Source organism: Heterodontus francisci, chromosome 2 (genome assembly GCF_036365525.1).
Source record: "Heterodontus francisci isolate sHetFra1 chromosome 2, sHetFra1.hap1, whole genome shotgun sequence".
In the NCBI taxonomy this organism is placed as follows: domain Eukaryota; kingdom Metazoa; phylum Chordata; class Chondrichthyes; order Heterodontiformes; family Heterodontidae; genus Heterodontus; species Heterodontus francisci.
Genome location: NC_090372.1, coordinates 176,758,412 through 176,778,689, shown reverse-complemented (window position 1 = coordinate 176,778,689; position 20,278 = coordinate 176,758,412). Strand labels below are relative to the sequence as shown.

Here is a 20,278-nt window from a genome sequence, read left to right as displayed (position 1 = left end):
AAAAGTTTTGGGTAGTCTGCTTGAAAGCAGCTGTTTACCTATGGCTGTTTGACTTCATCAATCTTCTTGATCAGATGTAGGTCTAAGCACACTTTTCTGTTTAACAGGGAAAATTCTTGGTTTTGTAGATGTATAGGGTTTCCACAATTTGTCTCCCTGTATATTGGACAGTTGCTTGAACCTTGCCCTTCACTTTCAGTTGGGTCCTGCCTAGACCATGTAACTGCATGTCCGCTGGTTATAGGCAATATCTTATCAATAATGGCTCTTGGTCTGATAGAACTGTAACACTCGCACCTCTGTCCAATTTGAAATTCATTCGATGTCCATTTACATAAATATCCACCATCCAAAATCCTTGATTTTGGTCATTAATGTCTTCTAAGAAATCTCCTGGTTCCTTTTCTGCTGCAAGTTCATGATCTTCATTCACTGCCCTTTGTCTGAAGGTCTTTTGCCTTGCGATTTTGAGCGAAGAGGTCTTGTTCTGGCATATTTTTCCACAATGGCCTGTCTTTTTACAATTGAAACATTCCACTTTACTAGCCTACTGTCTGTGGGTCTTCCTGGCTCCGCAGTGCAGGCACGGTTTTCCGGTGATAAGCACCTTTTCACCTGTGTGTGTCTTCTTCTCTATAGATTGCCTCACTGTTTTTGGCTTCAAGAACTGTACAGTCATTGGATTTCTTCTAATCCAGGGCTTCTCTTCAGCCCGCAGAATGGCTCTATTTTGTCTTCGGACTTCTGCCTATTGTACGATCTGAATTGCCTTCTTGAGTGTAAGGTCATCTTTCGACTGTAAGAGATCTGATAAAGACTCATTAGCTATTCCCACAACTATTCGGTCCCTTATCAGTTCCGCCTTCAATTCTTCGTACTCACATCCCTCAGCCAATCTACGGATTCGCCTATCTTCTGGACACGCTTGTTAAATTTTGCTCTTTCCAAAATTTTGTTACTGTTTAAATTTAAATATTTGTTGAAAGCTTGTAGCACATTCTCAAATTTATCAAAAGCCTCATTTATTTATTGCCTCACAATCATGTCATCCGCAATTGCACCCAAGAAGTATAAAAGGGTATTTACTTGTTCTGGTTCTGATTTTGTATGCAGCTGGGAAGCTATCCTAAATCGTAGGAATCTTTTACTCCTTGAGGGCCAATTGTGTACCTTATTGGGTCCTTCCTGATCGTGGAAGCCTTCAGGCATTTTAAATTGCGAATGCATTTTGTTTTCCTAGGTGTTATTAGGTTTTTTAAGGTGTTCCCCTTTCCTTTTAAATCGTTTTGATTTTAATGAAGGTGTTTGCAGTCTTTCTGGGGGTTTCCCGCACTTCCCAGGTGTTCCTGCACTTTTCTGAGGTTTCCTGTGCTTTCTCTCCACGGTCTGATTGAGTAATGACTGCCGACTCTGCCCAACTCCCGAGTTGCCTTTTCCCTAGAAATTGACTTCTCCCCCCAGTTTTTCCAACCCAGTGTTTCATTATCCAACAATGTCCCCTTTTAGAATTCTCTCACCCGATCCTAGACCTTTGCCTGACACTGTGACTTGGAATACGATTGCTGGATCTGGATGTTTCCTTGCAAACCACCACACTTCTGTGGTGCAGTCTGAATGCCAGTACGGCTGACTCACTGACTGTTCACGTCTTTTTCAACTATGGAGCAGCTCCGGAGCTCTTTGCAGTCTCCCGATGAGATCTGCTGTTCCCTCAGCGCTACTTCACGATGTAAGGTGTTTTCAATACTTTCTGGTAATTTTAACCAGTGACACCACGTTGTGTGTTGTTGTTGTAGTTGTAGCATAGCTAAGGCATTGTTGATAAAGTCTTGGAGTCTAGATAAGGTAAACTAATAACTTATTATTTACGCATTTCTATTTACACTCTCCACAAGCCTCTCTAGCTAGCATCCTTCATGCTGCTACTCTCTTCTTCCAAAGCCCATTATTATGTGACCATTACATGATCATCGCTACAGAGGGAGGGGTTACTCTCACTGTCTCCAGCATTAACCTTTTCAGGTCCTTATACTACTGGGAGTCTAGAACTAGGAGTCATCTCAAGATAAGGAGCCAGTCATTTAGGACTGAGTTGAGGAGAAATTTCTTCACTCAGAACGTTGTGAAACTTTGGAATTCTCTATCCCAGAGGCCTGTGGATGCTCAGTCAATTAGTATATTAAGACTGAAATGAATAGATTTTTGAGCACTAAGGGAGTTGAGGGATATGGGGATAGGACAGGAAAGTGAAGTTCATGTGGAAGTTCAATCATGATCTTATTGAATGATGGAGCACGCTTAAGGGTTGCTCCTGCTTCTAATTCTTTTCTTATTAACAACTTGCAATTATATAGCACCTTTAATGCAGCAAAAGATCCCAAGGCACTTACCAACTCCTTAACTACACCTTTGTAGCTCCAATCTCAACTGTAATTACATTTCTGCTATGTGCGCAGCATTTAGCTCCATACCAATATGCCTCACATGAGTACTGGATAATAGAGGAGAAATGAAGGAAAATATTGGGGGAAAAACCCTCACAATTGTCAATTGGTTAATTTAAAATAATAAACTGGGTGTACCACATTCACCACAATCTCTCTCCTCCCCTGTTGAGAAAGTCTCCTCTAGCAATTTCCATACCAAGACCACTATAATTAATGTCAGCCTCAATGACCTGCTCCAGTCATCGCATAGCTCTGCCTGTGGCTGACCTCTTGCTTTCCGCTTTTCCCCTTTATAGTACTGAGTGCATGTCTGTTGCAGGCCTCAGTAATTTCCCGCTGTGCACTCGCTTCCTCATAGCTGCTGTGTACCAGATGCTATATGTGACCCATTCCCTGTTGACAAATAGGCATTGCAGGTGCAAATTACTGCTAATTGCCTCCTTAAATCTTTAAATTGCTTTCCCACCAATGCCATGCATATTACGACAAGACTCCCAACCCACTGTTCGGAAAGATGGAAGGAGGCAGGAAGATGTTAGGATACCAGTCTGATGGCTTTTTTCCTGATTTTCCTGGCCTCCCCCACCCCACCTCCAGTCCCTCCTCCAACGTCCTGGGAAATTTTCCCCCTTTATGTCTCAGTGTTGCCAGGCAAAGAACATAGCTTATTGTCTGAGGAAAGACTTTGGGCATAATTTTGAACTGATAGTCCCAGCCAAAACAACGGGACCTGTATTGGTTCGGAACCCTTTGAGATCTGCAGCAGACCTGCTGGAGCTCTTTAACTGAGCTATGGCATTAGAGTCCTGCATTTGGGTTCCCAACCAATCAGAGAGGGTGGGCAGGATGGCATGCCAAATCTGTCAAAGGAAGGATTTTGAATCAAAGGGACCCTGGCATTGATCAGAAAGACTGAACTAGACATAGATTCCTGAGAAATAAGATTGTACCAAGTGTAGGCACAATAGGATGAGTAGTCTCCTCCTATACCTAAACTTCTATGAAAATCAACAGAAGCATTAAAACGGTAGTTATCGTTTTAACTATGCTGGTGACTAAGTTTTAAAAATTAGCCATGGATTCTAGAATACAACCAATATAATTTGGAACAAGGATTCAAAATTGGGATCTATAGCACCCCCAGTGTTGGTGCGACTGAAGCCCTGAAGGAATAAAATGGCATGGACCACGTTGCCAGCCACTTCTGGCATGTTCCATGCAACGCCCCATGAGGAGAGGTTGGATCATGGCTGATTTGACACATTACGAACTCACAGGACACCAGTCTGGTGTATACTGAGTCTTTATTGAAACTGACTGTAAATGGCTGCCCCCAGTCTGAGTCCCTCATGGTAGAGGTCAGATGACTGTGGCAAGCCAGGAGGCATATTGATACAGTATTACATTTCTATCCCAAACAACACATGTCTTTTAAACTTGGCCTGTGCATGTCCACTGAATGATTGTGCTAATCCCTGTCACTTGAATGTGCGTTCAGCTGCACAATGACCTCCCCATCTCATCAGCACTATTTAAAGGGACAGGCATCCAACTTGCAGATGAGGTACTTATGGCTTCTGCTGTGGTGTGTTTTTGGTGGTCTGGTAGTGAGCTTGTACATCCATAAAGGGAGGGCAGAAGATTTTGCCACCTATAGTCTGAGGGTGAGGTGGGAGTTTGGAAGGGGCGTAATGTAATAACATACATCATACTAAATGCTCTTGATGACACCAGGTGATATGGTCTCTGTCACAGCAGGCCCCATGATTTGCAGTACCACCTTCTACACCGGGCTCAGGGGATGAAGGTGCGCTTTTCCCCCGCCACTCTGCTCTGCTCCCATCTATTGCGTCCCACCGTGTGCCATGAGACAAAGGGAACAATGTCAGTGATTGTGTGGCACTGTGTTTGGTTGATGTGCCTGCTATAGCTGAATGGCTGGAGGTATGTGGAAGCAGTGAGAGATGGGTGTGATAATGGCATCATTGGAAGCTGTGTGAAGGTGAGCTGGAATATCTGAATATTAGTCCTGAGTCCTGAATGCTAGGTATTGCTGATAGGTGAGTAATGGAATGTAGTGCATTAAGCAATGTGAGAGGTTGGAGGTGCAGTAGGTATGAGATGTTCTTTGAAGATGCATTCACTGACCTTGACCATCTGGGTAAGGTCAATAAACTTCTTCCAGCATGGCTATCAGGTCCTCGGGGCCAAAACCGGGAGTTGACTTTCCTGGTTACCTGTTCCCATTCCCTTTGGGGGGACGTGATGTTAAGGACCTCCTGGCCCCCTGCAAAAGCAAAGGGCTGAATTTTCACTTCGAGTGCGGGAAACAGGAATAGGGACTGTTTCCAGATCCCAAACCCGTCCCCGGGGTGAAACAGTCACTCTTTGGGATTTTTACAAAAGCACCCCTTTAATTGACAGGGAAGCAGGTTCCCTGTCCAAATAAGGATGGCAAGTGGGTCCTCGAAGATGGAGGGCCAATCAGAGTTCTTCCAGCTTGATAGGAGCAGCAGTCTACAATGAATGGTAACTGAGAGGGTGCTTCAACATGGAGGTGCCCTCTCACTAACCTTTTAAAATCTTTACTTGAAAAACAGATTCAACAGTCAGGCCAGCACAGTTGTGGGGAGAGACCCTCTACAGGGTGGCCTTTGTCTGCTCCCGCACCCAGGCAGGCAGGGAGGGGCTCGAGGCCTGCCAGGAATGCTGGCACCCCCCCAGCCTACCGCTGGGTGCCTGCCTCCAGGCAGTTAAACTACCTCCGTCATGTTGGGAAACTGGAGGCCGCCTGGAAAATCCCAGTTGGCCTCCTTTAACTGTGCTTAACAAGGCTCTTAATGAACCTAATTGGCTGCCTGCCAAGTGGGGCAGGTAGCCCTGCCAGCCTTGAACCCACCTCAGCAAAAATGGCCAACCGCAGGTACAGGGTCAGGAAACCAAGAGGCCGGCCAGCACCAGTATTTTTGGGCCCCATATGCCTCCATTCCTGACCCAAGCTGGGCCAGAAAATTCAGCCCAAGGTACCTCTCTTCCTGTTCACCTCCATGATTAAGGTCTCCAGCACTGCTGTGAACCATGGAGTCCTGTCTCCCTGGTGCTCCATTTCCCTTCTCTCTAATTGCAATAGTGTCAGTCAACTTCAGCCTCCTTTCATTCAATGCTTGCTTCTATTTAAGAGGGACAGACTGCCTTTAAGAGCTGGAGGCTAGCTGGAACATGTGCTAGCCTTGCACACTGTTAGGCCCCCTGTTGATCATGCAGCTAGCCAGAAGCGCAGGTCGTGCTGGGCTGCACACTGAAATCATTCAAATGAGGAGGCAGCACAAAGTTTTCCTGCCTCAACGGGAATGGGTGAGGGCAGATCGCAAATCTGACCCCCACGCCCAAAAACTGGGGCAAGCGAATTTTTAGTCCAAGCAGTCTCAGTACATACATCTCTGCATGCAGCATTTGTTTAGATAATTTGGACAAATTGTATCAGCAATATTTAATGCAATAAGTTTTTAATTGCAAGTAAACTGAACCAGTGGGATATGGCAGAGAGTTTCCCAAGTGCAGTATTATGGTTTTGCACAGCTCAAGAGGGGATCTTGAAAGCATTGATTAGAAGATACAACTCTTATCTGTTCCAGTTACTAATTTTAAGTAAGTATTTGGGTCCTGGTGGATGCCAGCTTCATGGCAGTGTATTTTACATTTGATTACTGGATCATGACTGTAAGTTAACAGCCAACAGCATTCTGGTACCAATTAGTATAGTACTGTAGTGTTAGCTGGGGGAGTGTGACCTATTTTGATCATTTGGGATGGGTGGAGATCAAAAATATAGTAATATATCTATTTGCAGAATTGTGGTGGAAAACAGCCTGTTACAGTGTCAGAATTCAGGAAGCAGTATCTCAAAAACTAGCTGGTCAAAATTAAGGGCCTAATCTATCCCTCCACCCCTGCGGGTGAATTTTGTATACTGGGGGTAGAAATCCTTTGGAGGTTCCCTAGTTTCTGGAGTTTCTGCCAAAGTTATGGCAATAGATCGGGAGGGGGCCTGCAGAAATTACTTGTGCCATCTTCTAGTATAATGTAAATGAGTAAGCATCTTGGCTATGAGCAACAGATACAAAGTGGGAATAGTTAGTGAAAGAATAACTATTTATTTGAAAAAAACAAATAAAATAAAGAACAATTTTAATTTTAAAATTCAGTGTATGCCGTTGAAGCAAAAGGATGCAGTTATCTTGATTTATTACTTCATTCTTCAGAATGCTGGTCTGGAGACCTTTATTGTGAAATATTACCATCATTTTCAGAAAGCTATTGTGTAATATGCAATAACTGTTGTAAGGGATTGGAGGGGATCATTGAACAAAGTTTTGGGATCACCCACCACACGAAAACAACATACCAGTCAAATGCATAACTTTCAGTATTGCTTGTCTCAAGATTACTCTGATAATAAAATTGTCTATTTAATAATACTTGCAATTTTATAATATCTTTCATGTCAAACAGTTTCTAAGCACTTCACAATGAATCATATTTTGAAGGGCAGTGTCTACTTGGATGATTAAATATTGAGATATAATTTGATTAACTACATCTTCAGATGAGCTGGATATCATTTTTGTCCAAAATTAATGTCTAAAACATCTTTGTCTTGCTATTCTGAATGCAGATCAATTTCAATGGGAATTCATACCATATATATTCGTCGTAATATTTATGCACAGTAGTATGCCTCTAAATTATTGTTGAAAGTGGCAACACACAGTTACCATTTAGCAGATTATGGAATTAGCCCACAATCTTCTGCTTGTAAATATACGATTGCAAATATTCAGACAACGTCCTGTGCACCTGTAGATTTTTAAAATATTCTGATGAGGAATTTTTAATTTACTTTTTCTTAAAGGTTCAAACACTTAAGAATTGTGGAAACTCTGATTAATCTACTGGTTGGTCAACCGGAGGAAGTCCTTATTAATGTCGTAGGAGCATTGGGACAACTAGCACGAGACCAGGTTATTCGGGGCGCTATCAGGAGGTCTGGAGGAATCGATCCGTTGGTCAGTCTTCTAACTGGAACTAATCATGCTCTTCTTGTAAACGTCACCAAAGCAGTGGGAGAATGTGCTGTTGATCCTGAAAATATGTCGTACGTATTTTTTATATATTTTATTATTGGTTGAACTTCTCTGTCAGTATGGAAAGCAATAAAAACAAATGTCTCTTACTCCATGTAACCTCCTCTGCTTTTGATTCCGCTTCTATAATTCTTTTTCTCTCTTTGTCTTTCTGTTTGTCCTTCTCTGTCATTTTGGCTCTGGAAGCAGCAAGGGACTGAGATGATGCAGCAAGCCCGAAAATACCAGAAACACGGAGGTGCTGCCGAATTTACTGGCAGCACCTCATTATTTTTGATCTTGTTATTTCTCGACCAGCAGCCGGGCAGATTGACAGTCTAGCCGGCTGATGGGCAGGAAAGTCAGTGGTAGAAGACTGCAGTCAAGAGTAGCTGGTCATCGGAAAAGATTTGGGCTTGGAATAGGGCAATTGGGAGAGAGGGAAAGAGGCAAAGATCGGTACCTGATGGGAGGGGTTGAATCGTGACAATAGGGAAGGGACGCAGATTGGGGCTTGGGAAGTGGAAGGCTCGGCAGCAAGAAGTTTCTGCATTCAGTAACAAAAACTTGGATTTTTGCCTCACAGCTCCAGCGACCCGGGTTCAATTCTGGGTACTGCTTGTGGGGAGTTTGCAAGTTCTCCCTGTGACTGCGTGGGTTTTCTCCGGGTGCTCCGGTTTCCTCCCACAAGCCAAAAGACTTGCAGGTTGGTAGGTAAATTGGCCATTATAAATTGCCACTAGTATAGATAGGTGGTAGGGAAATATAGGGACAGGTGAGGATGTGGTAGGAATATGGGATTAGTGTAGGATTAGTATAAATGGGTGGTTGATGGTCGGCACAGACTCGGTGGGCCGAAGGGCCTGTTTCAGTGCTGTATCTCTAAACTAAACTAAACTATATAGCACCTTTTAACCTAGTGAAATGACCCAAGGCGTCTCATGGGAGATTTATCAAACAAAATTTGGCATTGAGCCAGATAAGGAGATATTGGAACAATGACCAAAAGTTTGGTTAAAGAGGTAGGTTTTAAAGAAAGAGAGAAAGGTAGAAATGCAGGGAGAGCATTCCAAAGCTTAGGGCCTCGACAGCCGAAGGCATAGCTGCCAAAGGTATAGCGATTAAAATCAAGGATTCACAAGAGGCCAGAATTGGAATCCAGAGATCCTGTTGATTTATAGGGCTGAAGAAGTATACAGACTTGGGGAGGGGTAAAGCATGGAGGGATTTGAAAACAAGGAGGAGAATTTTAAAGTTGAGGCGCTGCCAGACTGGAACCAGTGTAGGTCTGTGAGCATGGGGTGATGGGTGAATGGGACTTGATGCAAATTAGGATATGGGCAGCAGAGCTTTGGATGAACCCAAGTTTATGTAAGGTGCAAGACGGGTGCCATCTGGGAGAGCATTGGAATTGTCAGGGCTAGAGATAACAAGGGCATGGATGAGGGTTTCAGCAGCAGATACGTTGAGGCAAGGACAAGAGTCAGGCAATGTTATGGAGGTGGAAGAAGGTGGTCTTGGCAATGGAGTCCGATGTGTGGTTGGAAACTTAACTTGAGGTTAAATACGACACCAAGGTTGTGTACAGTCTGGTTCAGCCTCACACAGTTCTCAGGGTGAGAGATGGAGTCAGTGACTAGAGAACAGAGTTTGTGGTGGGGACCAAAGTTAATGACTTGGCTGTTCCCAATATTTAGTAAGAGGATATTGCTGTTTATCCAGTACTGGATGTCAGATAAGCAGTGTAATAAATAAGACAGTTGAGTGGTCGTGAGATGGTAGTGAGGTAGAGCTGGGTGTCATCTACAAGTGGAATCTGATGTGTTTGCGGATGATGTTGGCGATGGACAGCATGTAGAAGGAGCTAAGGATAGATTCTTGAGGGACTCCAAATGTAACTGTCATAGAGTCAGCATAACTTCCCAGCTTTTGTACTCAATACCTCTATTTATGAAGCTCAAGATTCCATATGCTTTGGCTAACTAGTCTTTCAATATGTCCTACCACCTTCAAAGATCTTTGCATAGGTCCCTCTGTCCCTGTATACTCTTTAGAACTGTGCCATTTGGTTTATATTGCCTCTCCCTTTCCCTTTTGCCAAAATGCATTACCTCACATTTCTCTGTATTAAATTCCATCTGCCACTTGTCCGCCCATTCTGCTAGCCTATGTCCTGTTGCAGTCAATTGGTATCATCCTCACTATCTGCCGCACCTCCAAGTTTTGTATCATTGGAAAAATTTTGAAATATTACTCTGTATTCCAATATCCAAGTCATTTATGTATATCAAAAAAGGCAGTGGTTCTAGCAGTGACCCTTGGGGAACGCCACTATCTCCAATCCTCCAGTCTGAATAACAACCATTTACCGTGACTCACTGTTTTCTGTCCTTAAGCCAATTTATTATCCAAGCTGACACTGACCCTCCTATTCCATGAGTCTCTATTTTGTTAACCAGTCTTCTGTGTGGTACTTTGTCAAAGACTTTCTTAAAATCCATATAGATAACATCCATTCTCTTCATCAACTGTCTGTTACTTCATTAAAAAAATCAATTATTTATTTAGAGATACAGCACTGAAACAGGCCCTTCGGCCCACCGAGTCTGTGCCGACCAACAACCACCCATTTATACTAGCCCTACAGTAATCCCATATTCCCTACCACCTACCTACGCTAGGGGCAATTTTCAACGGCCAATTTACCTATCACCTGCAAGTCTTTGGCTGTGGGAGGAAACCGGAGCACCCGGCGAAAACCCACGCGGTTACAGGGAGAACTTGCAAACTCCGCACAGGCAGTACCCAGAATCGAACCCGGGTCCCTGGAGCTGTGAGGCTGCGGTGCTAACCACTGTGCCGCAGATTAGATTAGTTAAGCACGAGCTGCGTTTTACAAATCTGTGCTGGCTTTCCCTAATTAACTTAAACCCCTCCAAGTGCTTGTTGATTTTTTTTTTCCCCTGATTATTGTTTCTAAAAGCTTACCCACCACTGATGTTAAACTGACCAGCCTATAGTTACTAGGAATATCATCCTACTGTTTCTCAAATAAGGATATCACATTTGCCACTTGTTACGACCGTGACAGGAGGAGTGCACAGGTCACAATGTATATTTAAATGTTTACCCAGATACCGGTGAGGTCAATCATATACACCAACCAGGTTTCTTTCATAAACAACAAAATTATCAGTGTATTATAAAACAAGACTTAACCAGTAACGAAGCAAAGCATTAACACACAGATTGAAATATGGAAGTTCCTTTTTTACCTTAGCCACTCACACACACACGCACCTGTTAACCAAAAAAATAGAGATTTTCTCTTTAGAGCTCTGTTACAAAAAACACACACAAAAAAAACTTTGGTCAAATACTTGCTAATTCTTGAAGAAAAAAGAGAAAATATGGAAATATGTTGGATGTCCCCTTTTTTTTTGTCTGGTGGCTGGGTATATGGTGACAGGTCACTGGGATCCTTTTCTGGAGCAATTTGTTCAAGCAGGTCGAGGATTATCTGGCATGCTTTTCCGGCATTTCAAGAGAAATGCAGCAACAGGGGTTTCAAGCAGGCTTTTCAGGAGGAATGCAGTATCAATTTCTCGATTTCTTACACTTGTATCTAAGAGCTTCTCAAAGAGATGGAAAAATGGCAGGCTTTTCAAAGATCTGGAAAAGGTTGAATTGGGGTTTTGTCCATGGCAGGTTGATTTTTTAACTCCTTTTCAAAACACTGTTTATACCCCAACTGACTGTTCAATGGGAAACCAAAAACAATATCTCAAGAGTCAAGCCTCCTGACCCTGATAAATCTTGACCTGTCACTTCTCTGTAAACATCTTTCCCAGGTCAAAGAGTCCCCACTGGGTACTTATCTGAAGACAAGTGACTTCCAGTAAGGGTAGTTTACCAAGTCCAAAAGATCTTCTGATGACCTTTTTAAAAAAAAAAACAAAGTCCAGTACCTATGGAATCCCTTTCAGTTTTAAGTCCTCAAAATTTAACAAAAAAAATGGAAGCACTCGTAACACACTCTCCAATCCTCAGGCACCTCCCCTGTATCTAGGAAATATTGGAAGATTATGGCAAAGACTTTCCTTCAGCAACTAGTATGCAGGCCACGGAGACCAGGCGACCTATCCACTCGAAACATAGCCAGTCTTTCCAATATGTCCTGCCCATCAATTTCCACCTCACTTCTACTCTCTCCTCTTCTACCGATATTTTGTCAGGTTCCTCTTAGTAAACGTTGACACAAAGTACTCATTAAGTATCCTAGCCTTGCCCTGCGCCTCTAAGCATATATCTTCCTCCTTGTCCATAATTTTCCACTTGCCTTGATGGGTGCAGCTCCAACAACACTCAAGAAGCTCGACACCATCCAGGACAAAGCAGTCAGCTTGATTGGCATCCCATCCATCATCTTCAACATTCATTCACTCCAGCACTGATGCACAGTGGCAGCAGTGTGCACCATCTACAAGATGCACAGAATTAGAATTAGAACATTACAGCGCAGTACAGGCCCTTCGGCCCTCGATGTTGCGCCGACCTGTGAAACCATCTGACCTACACTATTCCATTTTCATCCATATGTCTATCCAATGACCACTTAAATGCCCTTAAAGTTGGCGAGTCTACTACTGTTGCAGGCAGGGCGTTCCACGCCCCTACTACTCTCTGAGTAAAGAAACTACTTCTGACATCTGTCCTATATCTATCACCCCTCAACTTAAAGCTATGTCCCCTCGTGTTTGCCATCACCATCCGAGGAAAAAGACTCTCACTATCCACCCTATCTAACCCTCTGATTATCTTATATGTCTCTATTAAGTCACCTCTCCTCCTCCTTCTCTCCAACGAAAACAACCTCAAGTCCCTCAGCCTTTCCTCGTAAGACCTTCCCTCCGTACCAGGCAACATCCTAGTAAATCTCCTCTGCACCCTTTCCATAGCTTCCACATCCTTCCTATAATGCGGTGACCAGAACTGCACGCAATACTCCAGGTGCGGTCTCACCAGAGTTTTGTACAGCTGCAGCATGACATCGTGGCTCCGAATCTCGATCCCTCTACTAATAAAAGCTAACACACCATATGCCTTCTTAACAGCCCTATTAACCTGGGTAGCAACCTTCAGGGATTTATGCACCTGGACACCAAGATCTCTCTGTTCATCTACACTAACAAGAATCTTCCCATTAGCCCAGTACTCTGCATTCCTGTTACTCCTTCCAAAGTGAATCACCTCGCACTTTTCCGCATTGAACTCCATTTGCCATCTCTCAGCCCAGCTCTGCAGCCTATCTATGTCCCTCTGTACCCTACAACATCCTTCGGCACTATCCACAACTCCACCGACCTTAGTGTCATCCGCAAATTTACTAACCCACCCTTCTACACCCTCTTCCAGGTCATTTATAAAAATGACAAACAGCAGTGGCCCCAAAACAGATCCTTGCGGTACACCACTAGTAACTAAACTCCAGGATGAACATTTGCCATCAACCACCACCCTCTGTCTTCTTTCAGCTAGCCAATTTCTGATCCAAAGCTCTAAATCACCTTCAACCCCATACTTCTGTATTTTCTGCAATAGCCTACCATGGGGAACCTTATCAAACGCCTTACTGAAATCCATATACACCACATCCACTGCTTTACCCTCATCCACCTGTTTGGTTACCTTCTCAAAAAACTCAATAAGGTTTGTGAGGCACGACCTACCCGTCACAAAACCGTGCTGACTATCGCTAATGAACTTATTCTTTTCAATGCACCAAGGCTCCTTAGACAGCACCTTCCAAACCCGTGACCTCTACCACCTAGAAGGACAAGGGCAACAGATGCATGGGAACACCACAACCTGCAAGTTCCCCTCCAAGCCACACACCATCCTGACTTGGAGCTATATCGCTGTCCTTCACTGTTGCTGGGTCAAAATCCTGGAACTCCCTTCCTAACAGCACTGTTGGTGTACCTATCCCAGATGGACTGCAGCAGTTCAAGAAGGCAGCTCACCACCACCTTCTGAAGGGCAATTAGGGATGGGCAATAAATGCTGCCTACCCAGCGTCGCCCACATTCCATGAATGAATTTTTTAAAAAGTCCCAGACCATATTTGTCTGACTGTTCATTTCGTTTTTGGCACTTTCTCTAAAGGAACTTTGTGTTAACCTGAAACTGTAGTCTAAAAAAAAATCAAAGATGATGAGAATTAATACACCTGGAATGATATTTTTAGAAGTCTTGAAAGAAACATTTTAAAGTTTTGTCTCAAGGGAATGTAAACAAAATAGTTCTGATTTTTGTTGAAAAAATGGTTCATCTACAAGAGTAGTTTGTCATACATAAGTCGGTATCAATGCTGTCCTTTTAGAGGGGGAGTTCCAGGTTTCTGACCCAGCGACAGTGAAAGAACGGCAATATAGTTCCAAGTCAGGATGGTGCTTGGCTTGGAGGGGAACTTGCAGGTGGTGATGTTCCCATGCATCCGCTGCCCTTGTCCTTCTAGGTGGTAGAGACCACAGGTTTGGAAGGTGCTGTCGAAGGAGCCTTGGTGAGTTGCTGCAGTGCATCTTGTATATGCTACACACTGCTTTCACTGTGTGTCAGTGGTGGAGGGAGTGAATGTTTCATGTGGCAAATGGGGTGCCAGTAAAGCTGGCTGCTTTGTCCTGGATAGTGTCAAGCTTCTTGAGTGTTGGAGCTGCACTCATCGAGGCAAGTGGAGTGTATTCCATCACGCTCTTGTGCTTTGTAGATAGTGAACAGGTTTTAGGGAGTCAGGAGGTGCAGAATTCCCAGCCTCTGACTTGCTCATGTAGTCACATGTATTTATATGGCTGGCCCAGTTAGGTTTCTGGTCAATGGTAACCCCCAGGAAGTTGATAGTGGGGGAATTCAGCAATGGTGATGCTGTTGAACATCAAGAGGAGATGGTTAGATTCTCTCTGACACTTACGTGGCAAGAATGTTACCTGCCACTTATCAGCCCAAGCCTGAATGTTGTCCAAGTCTTGATGCCCATGAGCAGACTGCTTCAGTATCTGAGGAATTGCAAATGGTACTGAACACTATGCAATCATTAGTGCACATCTCCACTTCTAACGTCATGAAGCAGCTGAAAATAATTGGGCCGAGGACACTACCCTGAGGAACTCCGACAGCGATGTATGTGGATGTGATGATTGGCCTCCAACGACCACAACCATCTTCCTTTGTGTCCGGTATGACTCTGACTAGTGAAGAGTTTTCCCCGATTCCCGTTGACTTCAATTTTGCTCTGGTTCCTTGATGCCACCCCCGGTCAAATGTTGCCTTGATGTCATTTATCTATGTTGAAATTCATTTGCCAATCATAAGTCCATTCTGCAAGTTCACAAATAGCTTCTTGTAATTTGTGGAGTCCTCCTCAATATTGACGATTCCCCCCCAATTTGGTGTCATCTGCAAATTTAGAAATTGTAGGTGTGATTTTGTCGAAGTGTTGGTTTCCCAACATTTGGGTGGTTTTCGGGTAGCTGTCATACTGAGGCGGGAAGTAGGACTTCCCTAGCGATTTTGCCAGAAGGAGGCAATTAAGAGCCGGCATGCGGGGAGTTGGCCAATTAAGGGTGCTGGGCGGGCCTTCCACACTGCTGGCCCAATAAGAGGGCCAGCAATTCTGGAGCTTCGGCAGCGCCACTGAGAGTAGTGGCCGCTGCTAAGGCAGCAAGGAGAATGCGAAGGCGCCTCCATTTTGATGCTCCCTCAGAAGAGTGAGCATTGAATACTTTTTTGTGTGGGCCAAGCAGGCAGGCCCGGAAAACAGAGGGAAAATCCCTCTTCCGGCTCCGATGGCCCCGCCCGGGAAGTCGCTGTTCTTTGAAGAAATAACATGTGCTGTGGATGAAGGGGAACCGGTGGATGTACTGTACTTGATTTCCAGAAGGCATTTGATAAAGTGCCACATCAAAGGTTATTGCAGAAAATAAAAGCTCATGGTGTAGGGGTAAAATTTTGGTATAGATAGAAGATTGGCTAGCTAACAGGAAACAGAGAGTAGGCATAAATGGGTCATTTTCTGATTGGCAAGATGTAACGGGTGGTGTGCCACAGGGATCAGTGCTGGGGCCTCAACTTTTTACAATTTATATAAATGACTTGAATGAAGTGGACCAAAGGTATGGTCACTAAGATAGGTTTACAAAGATAGGTAGGAAAGTAGGGTATGAAGAGGAAATAAGGAGGCTACAAAGGTAGATAGATAGGTTAAGTGAGTGGGCAAAGATCTGGCAAATGGACTATAATGTGGGAAAAGGTGAAATTATCCATTTTGGCAGGAAGAATAAAAAAAAGAAGCATATTATCTAAATGGTGAGAGATTGCAGAGATCTGAGATGCAGAGGGATCTGTGTGTCCTAGTGCATGAATCCCAAAAGGTTAGTATGCAGGTACAGCAAGTAATTAAGAAAGCTACTAGAATATTGTCATTTATTGTGAGGGGAATTGAATACAAAAGTAGGGAGGTTATGTTTCAGCTATACAGGGCATTGGTGAGAACACATCTGGAGTACCGTGTACAGTATTGGTCTCCTTATTTAAGGAAGGATGTAAATGCCTTGGAAGCAGTTCAGAGAAGGTTTACTAGACTAATACCTGGAATGGGCAGGCTGTCTTATGTGGAAAGACTGGATAGGCTAATCTTGTATCCACAGGAATTTAGAAGAGTAAGAGGCGACTTGATTGAATCATCCCCAGGGGGATGGGAACCTGAGCGGGGAGACTGAGGAGAAGGAAACAAGGATAGAAACGAAAGACAGGAAACAAAAGGCAAAAGTGGAAGGCATAGAAATCAAGGGCAAGTAACAAATAGGGCCATAGTGCTAAATAATGCTAAGATGACTAAGAATGTTAAAAAGGCAAGCCTAAAGGCATTGTGTCTCAATGCGCAGAGTATTCGCAATGAGGTAGGCAAATTAACCGCGCAAATAGATGTAAATTGATATGATATAGTTGGGATTATGGAGACGTGGCTGCAGGGTGACCAAGGATGGGAACTGAACATCCAAGGGTATTCAATATTTAGGAAGGACAGGCAAAAAGGGAAAGGAGGTGGCGTAGCATTGTTAGTAAAAGGGAAAATCAGTACAATAGTGAAGAAGGATGTTAGCTCAGAGAATTCTGATGTGGAATCTGTCTGGGTGGAGCTAAGAAACAACAAGGGGCAGAAAACATTGGTGGGGGTTGTGTATAGACCCCCAAACAGCAGTGGTGGTGTAGAGGATGGAATTAAACAGGAAATTAGAGACACATGCAATAAGGGTACAACTGTAATTATGGGTGACGTTAATCTGCGTATAGATTGGGCAAGCCAAATCAGCAATAATACTGTAGAGGTGGAATTCCAGGAGTGCGTACGTGATGGTTTTTTGGACCAATACATTGAGGAACCAACTAGAGAACAGGCCATCCTAGATTGGGAATTGTGTAATGAGAAAGGATTAGTTAAAAGTCTTGTTGTGCGGGGTCCCTTGGGGAAGAGTGACCATAACATGATAGAATTCTTCATTAAGATGGAGAGTGAGAGAGTTGATTCCGATACTAGGGCCCTGAATCTAAATAAAGGAAACTATGAAGGTTTGAGGGGCGAGTTGGCTATGATAGATTGGGGAACGTTATTTAAAGGGTTGACAGTGGATAGGCAATGGCTAGCATTTAAAGAGCGCATGGATGAATTACAACAATTGTTCATTCCTGTCCGGCGCGAAAATAAAACCGGAAGGGTGGCTCAACCGTGGCTTACAAAAGAAATTAAGGATAGTATTCGATCCAAGGAGGAGAAATATAAAATGGCCAGAACAAGCAGCAAACATGAGGATTGGGAGCAGTTTAGACAGCAAAGGAGGACAAAGGGATTGCTTAAGAAGGGGAAAATAGGGTATGAGAGTAAGTTTGCAGAGAACATAGAAGCTTTTACAGTCAGTTTTTATCGACATGTGAAGAGAAAAAATTAGTGAAGACAAATGTGGGTCCCTTGCAGTCAGAAACGGGGGAATTTATAGTGGGGAACAAAGAAATGGCAGACCAATTAAATACATACTTTGGTTCTGTCTTCACAAAAGAGGACACACATTACCTCCTAGAAATGTGGCAAACTTAGGGTCTAGTGAAAAGGAGTATTAGTAGGGAAATGGACTATAATGTGGGAAAAGGTGAAATTATCCATTTTGGCAGGAAGAATAAAAAAAGAAGCATATTATCTAAATGGTGAGAGATTGCAGAGATCTGAGATGCAGAGGGATCTGTGTGTCCTAGTGCATGAATCCCAAAAGGTTAGTATGCAGGTACAGCAATTAGTAGGGAAATGGTGTTAGGGAAATTGATGGGATTGAAAGCCGATAAATCCCCAGGGCCTGATAATCTACATCCCAGAGTACTTAAGGAAGTGGCCCTAGAAATAGTAGATGCATTGCTGGTCATTTTTCAAAATTCTATAGACTCTGGAACAGTTCCAACAGATTGGAGGGTAGCTAATGTGACCCCACTATTTAAAAAAGGAGATAGAGAGAAAACAGGGAATTATAGACTGGGTTAGCCTGACAACAGTAGTGGAGAAAATGCATTATAAAAGATGTAATAGCAGAGCACTTGGAAAACAATGACAGGATCAGACAAAGTCAACACAGATGTACGAAAGGGAAATCATACTTGACAAATCTACTGGAATTTTTTGAGGATGTAACTAGTAGAAAGATAAGCGAGAACCAGTGGATGTGGTGTATTTGGACTTTCAGAAGGCTTTCGATAAGGTCCACCATAAGAGATTAGCGTGAAAAATTAAAGCACATGGGATTGGGGGTAAGGTACTGACATGGATACAGAACTGGTTGGCAGACAGGAAACACAGAGTGGGAAAAAACGGGTCTTTTTCCGAGTGGCAGGCAGTGACTAGTGGGATACCGCAGGGGTCAGTGCTAGGACCCCAGCTATTCACAATATATATTAATGATATAGATGAGGGAATTAAATGTAATCTATCCAAGTTTGCAGACGACACAAAGCTGGGTGGGAGTGTGAGCTGTGAGGAGGATGCAGAGAAGCTCCAGTGTGATTTGGACAGGTTGAGTGAGTGGGCAGATACATGGCAGATGCAGTATAATGTGGATAAATGTGAGGTTATCCACTTTGGTGGCAAAAACAGAAAGGCAGATTATTATCTGAACAGTGTTCGATTGGGAAAGGGGGAGGTGCAGCGAGACCTGGGTGTCCTTGTGCACCAGTTGCTGAAAGTAAGCATGCAGGTGCAGCAGGCAGTTAAGAAGGCAAATGGTATGTTGGCCTTCATAGCAAGAGGATTCGAGTACAGGAGCAAGGATGTCTTGCTGCAATTATACAAGGCCTTGGTGAGACCACATCTGGAGTATTGTGTGCAGTTTTGGTCTCCTTATCTGAGGAAGGATGTTCTTGCTATGGAGGGAGTGCAAAGAAGGTTCACCAGACTGATTCCTGGGATGGCAGGACTGACGTATGAAGAGAGATTAGGCTTTAATTTGCTAGAATTTAGAAGAATGAGAGGAGATTTCATAGAAACCTACAAATTTCTAACAGGACTGGACAGACTAGGTGCAGGAAGGATGTTCCCGATGGCGGGGGAGTCTAGGACCAGGGGTCACAGTCTAAGGATAAGGGTTAAGCCATTTAGCACTGAGAAGAGGAGGGATGTCTTCACCCAGAGAGTGGTGAACCTGTGGAATTCTCTATCACAGAAAGCAGTTGAGGCCAAATCATTAAATATATTCAAGAAAGAGTTAGATATAGTTCTTGGGGCTAAAGGATTGGAATAGTTAGGTGCTTGATGGCCGGCACAGACACGATGGGCCGAAGGGCATGTTTCTGTGCTGTATAACTCTATGACTCTATAAGGGATATGGGGAGAAAGCGGGAACAGGGTGCTGAGTTTGGATGATCAGCTATGATCTTATTGAATGGCGGTGCAGGCACGAAGGGCCGAATGGCCTACTCCTGCTCCTATTTTTCTATAAGATTCTGGGGGGTCTTGACAGGGTGGCTGTGCAAAGGATGTTTCCTCTTGTGGGGGCATCTAGAACTAAGGGTACTGTTTAAAAATAAGGGGGCGCCCATTTAAGACAGAGATGAGGAGAAATGTTTTGTCTCAGAGGGTCATAAGTCTTTGGAACCCTCTTCCTCATAAGGCGCAGGAAGCATAGTCTTTGAATATTTTTAAGGCAGAGGTAGATAGATTCTTCATGAGCAAGGAGGTGGAAGGTTATTGGGAGTAGGCAGGAATATGGAGTTGAGGTTACAATCAGATCAGTCATGATCTTATTGAATGATGGAGCAGGCTCGAGGGGCTGAGTGGCCTACTCATGCTCCCAATTTGTCTGTTTGCCCGCCTGCAGGCAGCTGGCGGCCTCCCCATGCGGCAGGGGGCCGCTCTGTTATTGGCAAAATGCCAGCAACCCAGGAAAATCGCCCCTAACCGTTCAAATTGGCTGCCTGCTTTGGTTCAGAAGGCAGCCGAGCCAGTGCCATTCTTGCTGCTGGGAAACTTCCCTGGCATTTTACTGGACCACCCTGCCTCTGTTCCTGTCACCCAGGGGCCAGTAAACTTGCGCCCTGTGTTTCTGATTCCAAAGTCTAAATGGTTGATGTAAATTGTGAAAAGCAGTGGTCCCAGCACTGATCCTTATGGAGCACCAC

The 20,278-nt window shown here is 43.9% G+C and overlaps 1 protein-coding gene across 2 annotated transcripts in view; it reads left to right on the top strand.

Annotated features, from left to right (window-relative positions):
• Positions 1 to 20,278, top strand: part of odad2 (outer dynein arm docking complex subunit 2) — a 569,164-nt gene that overhangs the window by 393,100 nt on the left and 155,786 nt on the right. For both annotated transcript variants that reach the window (XM_068014153.1, XM_068014146.1), the window contains exon 16: positions 7,360 to 7,602. In XM_068014153.1, coding sequence (XP_067870254.1) covers positions 7,360 to 7,602 — 243 coding nt within the window. The remainder of the gene's footprint in view (positions 1 to 7,359; positions 7,603 to 20,278) is intronic.